This window comes from Amaranthus tricolor, chromosome 2 (assembly GCF_026212465.1).
Source record: "Amaranthus tricolor cultivar Red isolate AtriRed21 chromosome 2, ASM2621246v1, whole genome shotgun sequence".
Classification (NCBI taxonomy): domain Eukaryota; kingdom Viridiplantae; phylum Streptophyta; class Magnoliopsida; order Caryophyllales; family Amaranthaceae; genus Amaranthus; species Amaranthus tricolor.
In genome coordinates, this window is record NC_080048.1 from 6525001 (window position 1) to 6540898 (window position 15898).

At 31.8% G+C, this 15898-nt stretch overlaps 1 protein-coding gene across 1 annotated transcript; it reads left to right on the forward strand.

The window, feature by feature from the left end:
* Positions 1 to 1919: 1919 nt before the first annotated feature.
* On the forward strand, positions 1920 to 10244 carry LOC130805454 (uncharacterized). The gene is made up of 2 exons (XM_057670227.1): positions 1920 to 2233; positions 9761 to 10244. The coding sequence occupies exons 1-2, from the start codon at positions 1920 to 1922 to the stop codon at positions 10242 to 10244; spliced, it is 798 nt and encodes a 265-aa protein (XP_057526210.1).
* The last annotated feature ends 5654 nt before the right edge of the window (positions 10245 to 15898 follow it).

Sequence of the window (15898 nt, forward strand, 5' to 3'; positions counted from 1 at the left end):
TTTATATAATTAGTTTATTTTTTCTAATTGCTCACTTTAAAAAACTAAATACTTAATCCATTAGAGATAATATCACTATACCATCTCATTTAAGAATTTGTATTTTCTATTTTCGAAAATAAGCAAATATCCCTCACATTAGTTTGCACAATGTAACAAATTATAAGTTAATATATAGAGTAGTACCTGTATGGTCATGTATGTATTAAAATTAGGAGAAATAAAAATCAAATAAAAAAATAAGGTTATTAGAGGAAAAAGCTAAAAAAAATACTATTATTGTCAAAGATAAGAATAGTAGTTGTAAAGTGATAGAGAAGAAGAAAATAAAAGCATCGTTACATTCCCTCATTTTAGGGGTAAATATTTACCCTTGTGTAATTGAGTGGAAATGTTTTCATCTTTCTCTCCCAAAATAAAGTTTTTTTTATATAATTTAACTTTTATTTTTCTCTTCAATATTTATGTCTAATAAAGCATGCCTCTCAATACAAAGTCAATAAATGATTTGAGATAGCTCTTATTTCTTGTTTACGACTAGCTAATAGACAATTATGTACATGCATCATATCTTTTGCTTATATAACAAAACCATTGACATTCTACAAGAATAACAAAACCACCTTCCTATCTCAAAGATTATCAATGCCATCTCAATCAGTAACATTGGTGCAACTTGGTTTCTGTTGATACTAATACCATTGATATAAAAGAACCTGAAACTTATGAACAGGCTGTCCTTGATACATAATGGATTACAGCCATCCATAAGGAGATACAAGCTCTCAAAGACAACCAAACTTGGGAGGAAGTTCCCCTACCTAAAGGAAAGAAATCAGTCAGCTGCAAATGGGTATACAAAATTAAACTAAAATCCAATGGAGACATAGAGAGATACAAAGCTAGATTAGTGGCTAAAGCCTACACACAAAAACCTGGCATAGATTTTGATGAGACCTTTTCACCAGTCATCAAAATGCCTACTCTAAGATGCATCCTAGTTTTAGCTTCACACAACCATTGGCCTATTTATCAATTGGATGTGGACAATGCCTTTTTACATGGGGACTTACATGAGGAAGTATATATGCAGATGCCTAAAGGCATACCTAATCCTGAACACAAAGTCTGCAGGTTAAAGAAATCAATATATGGTCTGAAACAAGCATCTAAGCAATGGTTTGCAAAGCTTGTGACTAAACTGCAATCTCAGGGTTTTGTTCAATCTAAGTCAGATTATTCCCTATTCATCAAAAGATCAGAGAATCAAGTCACTATTGTTGCTGTGTATGTAAATGATATTGTGCTCACAGGTAATCATTCAAGTTCCATAACAACTCTAAAGGAACATCTACATTCTATTTTCAGATTAAGGATTCAGGCCCCCTCCATTACTTCGTTGGCATAGAAGTAACCAATACAAATAAAGGTTTTGTTTTATCCCAAGCAAATTTGCAAAAGAGCTTCTTGCCTTTAGTGGCTTTGAGCTACATAAAACTTCACCTACACCTTTACCTATTAACCTCAAATTACATAATGATGAAGGGGAATCTATATCAGACTCTGCTCACTATAGATCACTAATTGGCAAACTCAATTTCCTTACAAACACAAGACCAAATTTAAGCTTTGCTATACAAACACTAAGTCAGTTTATGCAGCAACCTCGAGCACCACATCTTGTTGCTCTAAAGCATGTCCTACAATATGTTTATGGTACACTGAATCAGGGTATACTTCTCAATGGAACTTCTAAACTCACATTACAAGCCTACTCAGATGCAGATTAGGCTGCATGCCCAAATACTAGGAGATCAGGCACAGGATATCTGGTTCTACTAGGCCAATCTCCGATCTCATGGAAAAGCAAGAAACAGACAATTGATTCAAGATCTTCCTCTGAATCTGAATATAGAGCTATGGCATCTGCAGCAAGTGAACTGACTTGGTTAGTAAGATTGCTTGAGGAATTATGTGTCTCTGATTTAAAACCTATAACTCTGCATTGTGATAATCAGTCAGCCATATACATTGCCAAGAATCTAGTCTTTCATGATAGAACAAAACACATTAAGGTTGATTGCCATTTCACGAGAGACAAGGTTTTGGAAGGATTAATTCAGTTGACTTACCTCCCCACTAAGTCACAACTTGCTGATCTCTTCACTAAGGCCTTACCATCTCCTCATTTCAAACACCTATTGTCCAATCTAGGCTTGGTAGACACTACCAAGTACCAACCCTAGCTTGAAGGGGGGTATTGGTTATCATAGACCTCAAAAACAGAATGCTCTACCTAGAACAGTTAGTTAGCTAATCTAGCAGTTAGTTAGTTAGTTTGTTATTATTTGGTTATGTTTGTTACGACTTGCAACAAACTTGTATAGCTGGAATTAGCTATCAATCTTGTTGTATAAATAGATTGCTTCTCCTCCTCCTGTAAATCAAGAATGACATTCAGATCATTAATAATATTCTGCTTCTAAACTTTTTCTCTTTACTCTCAAATGCATTCATGCACTAAACACTAAACAACACAACAAAGTTCATATTGATCATATAACTATATTGCATTTTCTGAATCAAATGAAGTTTGTTTCAACAAAATAATTTTAAAAAGAGAAAGTATACAAAGTGATATATGAGTTTGAAAATTTGACCATCTAAATGCGCTTAGGCTGTCACAAAATCATTTATGTAATGCTCCCTTATAGGCTGTCACAGACCATAGTTATCCAGTAAGGAGCTTTTATCAGTATTACTAGAAAATAATGTCATAAATTATTCCAACTGCACAAAATCATCTAATATTTCTGATGTAATGCTCCCTTATAAATTAGTAGCGTCCTAGATCAATTATAATGGTGGTTGTTTTGACCACCAAAATAAAATTTTAGAATAAAAAGTTAACAAAACTATGCATCCCGACCAATTGTGGTAAAAAACTATGGGATAATTGTGTGAAATACCATTTTATATTATTTTTTCATAATTATATATACCAGAAGTGGACTCTTTTTATATATTCAAAATAGTTATATGTTTAATTCTAAAATAATTAATTGATAATATAAAAAAAGTATGTATCAAGCTTTGTAATTTTTTGTTCTATCTATTTTATCCATATATTGGATTTTGTTCTCTTTCCTTGTGAGAGTTTAAGGTTATGAATTTTGGTTTCAAGTTGATTTGTTGGCAGAAATTAATGCGCTAATGTTGCAAATATTCAAATTGCAATTACCATCAACTACATCAAATTCAATTTAATCTCAAGACTAGAACAGATCGAAACACTCCCTCGTAAAAGGTTGTATCAAACAACAATGTGAAAAAGGATATTCAGAATTGTCAGATCTCATACACAACGATTGTAGTTTTGTGAATTTTGAATTATATTTGGTATGTATTTGCTAATTTTTATCTCTTATGTAAATGTCGTATGACTCTTTATTAATGAATCAATCATTTAGTTTGGTGACTTTTTTGACCAAAATTTGTAGTTGCTCTTATACAATAGGATTTTATAAATGGAAAATAAACTTAGATCTGATGGTTTAATTGCCCTAATATATGGAAATATTTATTAAATACATAGTGTAAATGTATTAAAGTAGAATTGGATAAATTATATTAAGATTTAATATTTGAAAGTTGGCTACAAAAATAAATGTTGCAATTAATTGTGACAGTCTATAACCAAATATTTATCAACTAATTTGATACAAGGAATTATAATATTTTTCTCAAATTTACTCATTTAAATTTGTTTATTTTTCATAATTTCAAATTTAACTTTTATTTCGACCCTTTGTAATTTTTTGAACTTGCAACAATTCACTACTCAAAAAACTATTGTTTGTAGAAAATATGGTACAACTTTTCATGGATGTGCTCAGAGGTGTTCATTCGGGTGATCGGGTCGGTTTTGGATGGGTGTCATTCGGTTCGGTTGCATTTTGGATCGGTTATTGTTCGGCTGTGTGTTACAACGGGTCACACTCGGGTCGAGTCGGTTAGTCACGGTTCAGTTGGAGATCGGTTATTCAAGCTATCGGGTTAGCATCAGTTGGTGTCAGTTGAAGTTCGTGTCGAGTGTCAATCGGTCTCGGGTTGTCATCGATTACTAACTGGTTCGGTTTTGTCGGGTACAGATCGGGTTCGAGTTTTTTTTTAAAGCAAAATTCAGCTACGTATTACTAATTACTATTGATCGAATCAATATCAAATTAAGTTGTTAGTCAATTTTTAATTGATGACAATATTCCCTTTATTTAAAGCAAAATAGTTAAAATGCAAACCAATTAGTAATCATTATTACTTTGTTACTTTTACTTGTTTGACCGAAATTTAAAATTATAAAGTTTTATCAATATTCATCTAATTCGATTAAAAGTAGTTAAATAAACATTGACCATTGATTATTAACTCTAAATATAGGAAACCATGTAATTATAAAATTTAATGTATTAAAATATCTAACACTTTATTAGATTAACAAATAAGATGAGTAAATATGAGTCTATCATACTTCTATGTTAAAAATTGGTTCAGGTTTACAGCAGTTCGATCTAAAATTCGTTCGGGTTAAGTCGTTTTTAGCCGAATAGAATTCGGTTTCGAGCATGATTCGGGTCGGTCATTGTTAGGTTCGGGTAATCTCGGTTAACGGTTATGTGTCGGTTACAAAAATCGGTTACAGCTTTCCCATTTTCGGTTGTCAACCGGTTCGGGTACTGTCGGTTCGATAAACCAAAAAAAGGAACACATTTTCGGGTCGGTTTACTTTTAGTTTCGGTTCGAATTTTCGAGTCGGGTCACTTTTGAACAGCTCGAGATGTGCTTAGTTTTTATGGTTTTGCAACCAAGACGTTTGATATCACGAAAAAAATTATTTGCTTTAATTGAATTGGTTTCTCGACATATGATTAGAAGCCCAAGTCAGAAGTTTAAATTTTAATTCTTCTTTTGAAGTGAAATTATTAACGTTAATTATAAGGGAGTTTAATGTTGCATCCCTACTTTTAGCATAAACGACTCTTATGTAAAAGGACATGATAGCTAATATACAATGTATATAGAAGCCTCAACCACACCAATTCAAATTTTTAGTTAAATCGAATCGAATCTATTGCTATTTCACTTGTGAAAAAACATTCATGATTATTTTATTATCCCCAGCCCTACACAGTTTGTTATTATGACAAGTTAAAGTATGGCAACCCATTTTGTTAAGAGACATCCTTTATATAATGAAAGTATGGAAGCTATTACCATGTAAACACCATAATATAGTTGATACAACAAGACAACTTTTTAGTTCGAAAAAAATATTGATGTTTACATAGTTCTAGCTAGAGGTGTTCATTCGGGTTATCAGATCTATTTCGGATTAGATATTTTAAGTTAGTTAAAAATTAGGTCTTGTGTTTATGTTGATTGATGTCGGGTCAAATCAGATTCGGCTATAGAGTCAGATAAATATCAGATCATCAGATTTATTTTGAACACTTCTACCTACTTCATGAATTAGGAACCCTAAAAATTCCATTTTCCAGCTGATGTATATTCCATTTCCAATTCCCATCATTTAAAAGGCCCAAGACTTTGTTGTGAAGTGAACAAATTTATAACTCTGCCTTTTCCCATCCCATAATTTGCCAATTCTTGTGCACATACATGATACATCAAATGATTTAAGTCAAAGATGCTAATTTTTAGTTGGAAAATCAACTCCAAGCTACATTACAAACAATCCATGTTCTTCATATTTCATGTTTCCGATCCATCAAATTATGACATCTCTATTATTAATTCTATAAAGAATTCATGATACTAATATAAAATTGGTCGAACATTTTTGTCTGTATATATAATAAATCAAATTGATTGTCATCAATTATCATTCTAAATTCTGTGTTACATATTAGACAAAATATAACTAATCAAAAATTTAATCTAATAACCATGACACAGACAGACTCAAACTTAATCACTCATGAAAATCATATATTGTGCAAGATCTTATACTCCCTCCTATTCAGTCCAATTGTCCCAATTGACTTTTCACATTTACCGAGATAATATTTTAACCTTTAATATCTCAAATTATTCTTAATTAAAAATTATAAAAAGTTGATATTAATAATCCTTATATTGAGACGAATCAAATAAAATCCCACACGACTATGTTTTAACTTATAAATTAAGAGTAAAATATAAATTAAAAGTAATAAGTAAATATGCTAAAAAATAGGACACTTACACTTAATAGGAGGCAGTATTATATTGCATGTTCTTAAAGCAAAAAAAAAAAATTGTGTGGTCCATGGATGTTTCTTGCTTTACTTGGTGGTGTAGCCTTTTTCGTTATTACTTCTTAATAGTATTTCTTTTTTTTGGAGTAATTGGTAGCTAGCTAGCTCATGACCATAACATTCCATTCTGTAAGGTTCCTCGGCTGCAGGAAATGATCTTCAAATCTTTTATTTGGCACTCATTTCATGAATAAATGTTGGCTTTTGCTACTTCTTTTATCATCATCATTAAGAAGTATATTTTGCATTTTGTATAGATTTGGTCAACAGTATTTTAATAGATATTAACCTTAAAAATTATTTAAATAATAAGTATTTTTATAGATAAGTACAGTCAAGTATATTTTATTGTTGAAAAATATTTTTCTATTATTACGTATATTCATAATAAAATAGTGTGGATCGAGTCTATACATGACTTTTATTTGGACATTTTGCTACATATTTTGTAAAAAGTAGCAGCCTTAAAATTTTTTTCTTAGGTCCCCTTCACACCCTTCTTGAAATGTGGATTTTGCAACTTGAATATCATGTTGTAGTAGAGTACTAATTATAATAAGAGTAAGGAACAACTACAATTTTAAAACCGGCTAAAAAACAGAAATATGAATAATATGTCTTTCTAGGAAATTATGGATTGATCGTATGGTTGATGGCATTAAATTCCATAATTTAATTGCTTTATATTATTAAAAATAATAAATAAATTGTCTTTCTAGATCATTTAAGGATCCAAGGGTTACTTTTATTTCCCTAGAAGATGCCTTGTGCTAACTGCTATACATTTAAGAAGCAAATTATCATTGATTATTATTGGTATTCCTACTTCTATAATTTGTTCTTGTATGTACATAATGATTTTAGAAAATGACAATATTCTCCTGAACAAATATGAGGAATTTGAATTATGTATAACCTTTACAACTGTCCTATAATAAACCTAGGACAAAGATTTAGTTTCTTATAAATCAGAGTTTGTTTATTACAAAATGTTTCTTTTTTTTTATTTTAAACTTTGGCCAATATAGTTGAAAAGGTTATAAATCTCCAATATAGAAAAAATTGTGACAATGGTGCGTGGATGAATCATATATTTAAGCAGTTAGTTTGAATGTTATGAATGTCACTATAAATAAATATATAAAAGGCGACGGTGAAAGGCGACAATTTAAAAGTCATCGTCAAGAATAATGGTTGAATTATCATCAGGTGTTTTCTAAAACATGGCGAAGGAGAGGTGATGGGATAATATCGTCACCCTTGAAGTCTAACGTCTCCTTTTTGGTTTTTGTGTTGGGTGACGACTGGGGTTGATCCTAGCTCGTCGCCCTTTGCTATTATAATATTTCTTAAAATTTTTTTATTATGAGTCAACCCAATAGAAAAATCTAATCGTAAAACCATCTCATTTGAAATTTGTGTAAACTATTATGCATAGATGCTCTATCTTTGACCAAACAAGCCTACCGTAGTAATGGAAAGCTAATTTTATTAGAAAATTCTAAATGATGTGTCTTTAGAGGTTTTCCAAATGCTATTATTTGACAAGTTAATATAAATTAGGTGGCATTAAAGATTAAATGTGTTTTTAGAATTTTTTTTTGTTGTTGTACTATTAAGCTAATATATAATTCGATAAGAATAGTTTACTTAGAAAATAATTAAATCCATTTGGGCAAGCTATTCATAGTTCGCAAATATTCAAAAAAAATATTTAGTCGATTATTTTGCAAATATATTCGAAAATAGCTGTTTACCATAATTTCGTTCAACTCATATAGTGTTTTACATAAATAATAAGTTTATTATTTATGATTAAATTAATATATATATATATATATATATATATATATATATATATATATATATATATATATATATATATATATATATATATATATATATATATATATATATATATATATATATATTTGGAATATAGATATTTTCAAAAATTTATATTGTATGGTTTATTCAATAGAATCATATTGTAGCATTTATATATTTTTGAAAATATACATATATTTCACAAATATTACTATATCAATCAGAATTTCAAATGATCAGTCCTTTCATTTAAAATAAAGTAGACAAATATATATATATATATATATATATATATATATATATATATATATATATATATATATATATATATATATATATATATATATATATATATATATATATATATATATATATATATATATATATATATATAAATATGTTTAAAATTGATTTTTTTGAATTGTATAATAGGTCGAGCCTAGAACAGGTTAGACGAATCTGAGATGGTCTAGCGGGTCTATGTCATCAATAGATCTTGAGACAATTTTAGGTTTGGGTTTTGATCTAATGACCCAAAAATAGACTTGGATCTAGTAAGTCTCAAAAAATTAGACCTAGACTTCAAAAATAGAGGGGCTGGGGGTCTGCGGCAGATTCAGTAGGGTTTAACCTATGAACATCCGTAAGTATACTATGGTCTACAAAATTTGGTCAAAACTATAAACCAAATCGTTGTTTTTGTATTTTGTCTGGTCTACGGTCTAAATAATTTGGTCCGATTTTTTACAAAAACATAATGGTTTTTGGTGTGGTATCAAATTTTTTCTGACCAAACCAAACCGCAAACTTTACTATGATCGGAAAACCATAGTTTTTTTTTTATAAAAATTAGGTCATTACCTAAATATTTCAAGATATAGTTATTTTTATAGTAATATATGTTTGAATGATGTTGGTACAATCAACTATTATAGATTATTATATTTGGTGATTGTAGGATCGAAATATTTGCATAAACACATATATTAATTAAAAAAATAAAAACTGTAATCAGACTATTGTTGAATGGTTTGGTCCAGTCCGATCTGATAATTCAAACGGTCTGATTGGATCTGAAAAATTTCTAAGCCGAATTTTTTTTTTTATTTAGTTTAATTTTAATATCAGATTAGAATTAAACTTATTTTTTTTAACTGGATAATTTTTTTGAGAATAATTTGCAAAGAAACACCTTATAAAATTAGTTTTTTGTAAAAAAAACACATTTTAAAATTTTTTTTTGTAAAAAAACACCTTTTAAGAGACTTTTTATTAAAAAAAGCACCTTAAATCAGTTTCCGGTGACTTTTGTCAACTTTCAGGCGTTGACTATGCCATTTGAGCTCCAAATACGTGCGCGTGATTGTAAATCCACGCTGCTTCCATTTCAACTTTAATAAATACTCCATTTACACCCTCAACTCCCATTTCAAATCACTCCTAACTTTCATCACCTCTTCTCTTTCTCTCTCTGTGCTTCTAAAGTTCAATTTTTAGGGTTTTCATCTGAAATTCTGAAGGAATGTGCGTTGTTGTAGAAGTTTTCTCCATTTTTTTTGAAAATTTGATGCTTTGATGTTCTGTTTACAATGTTGCTCTGTTTTTTTTGTTTGGTGTAGTATGTCTTCTTCTAGTGGTTCTTCTCGTGCCATTGGGAACTCACAACCTACTAGATGCTACTGTGGGATGCAAATTGCGATGATGAGGTCTTGGACCCCCAAAAATCCTGGTCATAGGTTCATGGCTTGTAAATTATATGACATTGAAAGTGGAAGAAGGGGTTGCTCGTTCTTCAGGTGGATTGATGCTGATCAAGTAGAGTGGCAAAGGGTTACAATTTATGAGTTGGTGGAGGCGACGAAGGAACTAAGGAATGAAGTGAATGTGCTGAGGAGTCGGTTGAGTAGGTCGGAGTATGAGAAATCATGTCTTGTTGCTGAGTTCGGATCAGAGGTTGCGAAGGCTGCTGCAAAGGTTGCTGGTGATGGATTTGACGGTGGGCATGTTGGGAGGTTGAAGCTGGCCAAAAAGTGCAGCAAAGCTCAATTTTTGGCTTTTTTGGTTGTTTTATTTTTAGGAACTCTATTTAAGATTATGGACTAGTTTGGTTGGCTCAATTTTTGGTTTTTTTGGTTGTTTTATTTTTAGGAACTCTATTTAAGATTATGGACTAGTTTGGTTGGTTATTTTTGTGTTTGCCTCCATTTCATAATGTACAGTTGAATTATTGAACCAAATTTCATAATGCATATCATCCATAACATAAAACTACATAAGGTTCATTAGCTACATCCTCAAGTCATACATAGCGTTGACTTTACTAATAAATACTAATAATCCATTCATGTGTTCACAAAATAACATCAGAGATACTAAAGTCATCGACAAACTAATAAACACTAATAATTTTTCACAAACTAACATCAAAGCTATTACATTCATGTGTGAGATGTTTGAGATGCTTCTAGTGGTTGTGAAGAGTTGGTGTTGACCTCTTCTTGACATTGGCTCATACCTCCCCTTTTCTTTTGTATTGCTTGTTTTGGAACACCATCAGCCATTGGCCTTCCTCTTTTTGCTGGAGGTTTAGGGAGTGCAGGTGGGTTCTTGCACTTGCTCTTATTGTGGCCTAGACCTCCACAGTTACTGCATGCATTCAGCTTCCTCTTTCTCAGCACTGGAGGTTCATGTTCAGCTTCCCCCTCACCCTTCTCTTTGATTCTTTTTTTTTGTGATGGTCTGCCAGGGAGCTTTCTAAGACCAGGGGGGTTAGGTTTGGGATGGTCTATAGAATCCCATTGCTTCATTCCAGGCATTGGTTGGAAAATAGGTGCATATGCTAAGGTATACATGTCCTTACTGTATGCCTTGTGCACATACAATTCAGGATTGCCCCTGAATGCCATGATGCATTTGAATGCATGACAACAAGGGATTTCTGTCAAATCCCACCTGAAACAACCACATGAATGCTTTTTCAAGTCAACCACCCATCTATCTCCATCATGATCCACCTCAAACAAGTCAATGTCATAAATTGTCTCAAAGCAATTCTTGGCCATCTCTTGGGCAGTTTTGAGCACCTTCAAAGCAGCTGGCATGATTGACCCTTGATAATTCCTAACTCCCTCCCTTTTGTTGAAAGCCCTTGCCATGACATATCTTCTTATCCACTCCATCATGCTCAATATTGGTTTGTTTCTGCACTCCTTTAAAACAGAATTAAATGACTCACAACAATTGTTCAACAGCATGGCTGACTTGCTCTTGGGGTTGAAGGCATGCCTACTCCACCTTTGAACAGGGATGTTGTCCAAATACTTGAAAGCATCAACGGACAACATTTTAATGGCTTGCATGTGGTCTTTGAATTTGTCCTGCATTATTTAAGTAGGATTAATACATTGTTATGGATTAATATATACCAAATCAAGAGTAGAGTTTTTAACATTGCCTTGGAGCCTGCCCTTGCTGCCTGCCAAAACAAAGATTTAAAAGCGGCTCCTGGAAAATTGAGTTTGAAGTTGGCCTATATATGTCTGCAACAATACCTTACATCTGCATTAGGTACTACTTTGGAGAATGCATCCAAAAGTCCCTGTTTTATAGTATTGCATAGAAAACATGAAATTGTGTTAAAAAATAGAACAAAAAAGGGGAAAAATAGAGGAAATTTATTGTACCTTTTGCCTATCAGACATGAAGGTGAGCTGCTCATTTTCATGGACCCAAGTGATGTGTTCAGTAACACTACCAAGATCTTTGCTCAACAGATCAAGAAACCATGCCCAACTTTCTTTATTTTCAACTACTACAACAGCCCATGCTATGGGAAATAGGTTATTATTCCCATCTTTACCAACTGCTACCAAACAAACTCCTGGCCATTGCCCCTTCAAGTGGCAACCATCAACACCAATTATGTGCCTACAACCTTGTATAAACCCCTCCTTACAAGGCTGCAAACAGATGTACATTCTTTGGAATGTAGTTGGGGGCCTTTCTATATCACTCACAACAACAAAAGCAGATGAACTTACTAGGTATTTCCTAACTGCAGCGGCATAGTCCCAAACCCTTTGGTATTGCTCTAATGCACTACCATGAATCATGTGAAGAGCAATGACCTTGGCATAATAGGCCTTGTAATACTTCACACTTACCCCAATGTCCTTAAGAATCAACTTCATGAAGTATTTGAGCTTCAAATTGGGGTCATCCCTAAAATGGTCTAAATATCTTTCAGCAAGAAATTCAGATGTAACTTTGGGGTTTGCACTATGAAATCCACAACTATGTTCACTGGTCATACTTTTAATCTGCCAAGTTTCCTCCAATTTCAATTTTCTACAATGAATTCTAAATAAACACTTCTGCTCATCACATATGCATTCTATATACCTACCATACTTCAAAGGGCACTTGCATCTATGTTTACAGTAAACACTAACTCTTCTTCTAGTGTTATGCAAGAAATAGTAATCATACCTGTTCATAATAGCATGGTGCCTAATTGCCTTCCTAAGATCCTCCATAGTTTCAAATCTGATTCCCTTCTTCAACTCCACATTTTTTTTAAAGTCAACCTTAGGGTTGAAAACTGGTCCCTCATCCACCTTATCCTCATTTGAATCTGCTCCACTGCCTTCCTCCTCTGAGTCTTCATTCAAATCATCATCTTCTCTGACTTGAACCTGTTCATCCCCAACAATCAGTTGAGGGAACTTGTGCTGTTGCAGGCCCTTCTCAACCCTACTGTCCAAGTTCTTGGTGACACCCTCTGAAAATAAATCCCCACCTACTGGTCTATCTTCATTTGCCGCTCCATCATAGAATAAATCATCCTCTGGTTCAACCTGGGGTTCTGGTTGTTCAATGGTTAGTTGTTGAACAGAAGCCTTTGTTTTTCTCTTCAAGGCTGCTAGTTTTTATGCTTTTTTGGACTAAGGATTTTTGCTTTTATATCCCATTTTATTGTGGTCTAACTTAACTTCTGGGCCAACAAAAGTACTTTGGCAACCTTCTAATACCTTAGGCCCAGCCCAATCCATATTCTTTCCAGCATCTTCATATTCAAAATTGTCTTGACATCCATCATCATCATTATCCTCCTTAAATCCATCATGATCATTATCCTCCTCACCTCCACCACCAGCAACATAAGATCCCACAACAAATATACTCTGATAATACTCAACAAATACAGTAATGAAATTATTCTCATCTTTCGTTGCCAATACATCAACTAAAGGTGTGTTGGGTGTAAATTCAATTAAACCATTCATCAAGCTCCGCCCTTTACACCTATAATATACTGTAAACTGAGCATTTTTCCTCTCAATCACCTTCCTAACTGATTGTACAATACCAAAATAATTAATTTCAGAACAACCCACTATGATATCAAGGCACCCATCATCATACAACCTCGTTTTCTTCTTAATAATAAACCGTCCCTCATGCCATATTTTTAGGTTGAAAATGGTTTTGATTCCAGTTGAAGGATTAAATAAAGGGTTTTTTGTCCTCATCTGCGCAATTACCAATTACAAACCCTAACTTTATAACTCTACAAATACAATATACTAATGCATATCAATTAACAATTCAATAAACAATTCAATTAACAATGCAAATGACACCAAAAAGCATACGGTTCGAGAGTAACATTGCCACTAAATCCAATTAAAGAAATGAAAAGACAGTAACTTTAAGGGGGAAAAAAACCTTACCTTTTACAGTTGAGAGGAAGTAAAAGCGCTATGAATCTTCGATCACAATCTACAATGGTGACAAATGAGAAACCAGACAAAGTGACAGGCTGGAGAAGCAGTGAATGGACGACCACAATCAGACAAGAGAAGAGTAGAAAGTGAAGGGAAATGTGGAGGGAAGGAAATGAAGTTGAGGAAGAAGCAGTAGAAACTCACGAAGTATTGTGTATCATTATACTTCCCTGAGTTTGCAATCACTCGCGTATTATGCACCTGATATAGCATAGTCAACGCCTGAAAGTTGACAAAAGTCACTGGAAACTGATTTAAGGTGTTTTTTTTAATAAAAAGTCTCTTAAAAGGTGTTTTTTTACAAAAAAAATTTTAAAAGGTGTTTGTTTACAAAAAAACTGATTTTATAAGGTGTTTCTTTGCAAATTTTCCCTTTTTTTGAATTGAATTTTTTTAATCATGTTGTGGTCTTTTCACTATACTTCTAATTTTGTTTAAATTAAACTCAATTTAAAAGTTCTTTTTGATCAGAGTTGGACTGATCGAGCTAGAAATTCCCCACAAGTAAGAGGATAGAGAAACTTATATTTTTTATAAAAGGTGAAAATTAAACTTTATTATAAGCATGAATGAGAAAATCTATAACCATTGATTCTCAATTTGAAAATACTATTGTACATTGAACATAGTTTTATAAAATAGCAGTCAAAAAATAGGAAATTAACCAATATACAAGTTCTTTTTTGTTTTTAACTTTTTAATTTTTTTTGTTTGAGGATAAATTAGAAAATTTCTAAATACAAGGAAAAAAAATTATTTATTTTTATAAATAGTAATAATCAGATCCTCTATTATATCATAAATATAAGAGAAAAAGTCTTGAACAAGCTAACACATAATTCTTAACGTACAAGTGGTCAAGTTGAATCCAACAAAAGGTGGTTTGTGTATTCTCCTCGAAGTTGTATTTCCCACTTTGGCTAGGTTTTGACTCCATTTGCTACAAATTGATGGCTGTCAGAAATCAGAGTATAAAAATACTAGCATTGTGGATAAAAAGGGGAATTTTAGGGCGGCATAAGATACTCCCTATACATAGATAAGAGATTAAAACTAAAAGTTACTAGTAGCTTAACTTAATTAGCTTGTATGATATCGTTTTACATTGGCACGGTTTTAAAATAAAAAGTTTATAAATTAAAATTTTTTACTATTAGGCTATTTGACATAAGTATGAGATACATCTTACGGTGAGACCGTTTCATATAAAAATGTGTGTAAACATAATTTGTACAAATATTCGCAAATGTCAAGTCAATGGTGAGATTACTTTTACTGGATTGGTTTAATATATACTTATTATCAAGAATTATATATAATTTTAATGTGGTTACTTAATTTTTGTAAAGTTTTTTAGGCTAAAAGTAATTACTTCTGATCTTAAAATAATTATTTACAATTTTAAAATAATTATTTAGAGAAATGAGCTATTTACATGGGACGATGATATCCAAGACTTGCTATATACTCCCTCCTATTCTATTTATTTTTCCCATTTAGTTTTGACACATTTGCCGATGCACGTTTTCAATCTTAAATATTTCTAATTGTGCTTGAGTAAACATTATAAAAAATTGATATTAATAAAAATTACAACAAGACGAATAAAACAAGATCTCACACGACTATGTTGTAACTTATAAATTAAGTACAAATCACATAATAAGAGTAATTGATGAATAGTACTAAATAACCAAATGGATAAGTAAAACGAAGAGGGAGTATAATTTATAATTATATTACGGTAGTGACCTACTCTAATTTCATTCAACTTGTCTTACAAAAACAATATTTGTAGGTAATTAGGTATTGATACAAGTCTATCAGCAAAGATGATTCCATTTGTATGGTCACTTTTATAATGAAAATTACCCATTATTAGATGTTGATACTTGATAGTAAAAAAATTAAAGAACATGATGTTGTAACATAAAAGGAAATAATTACAAGTGGGCCCCCTCCCTATCTTTT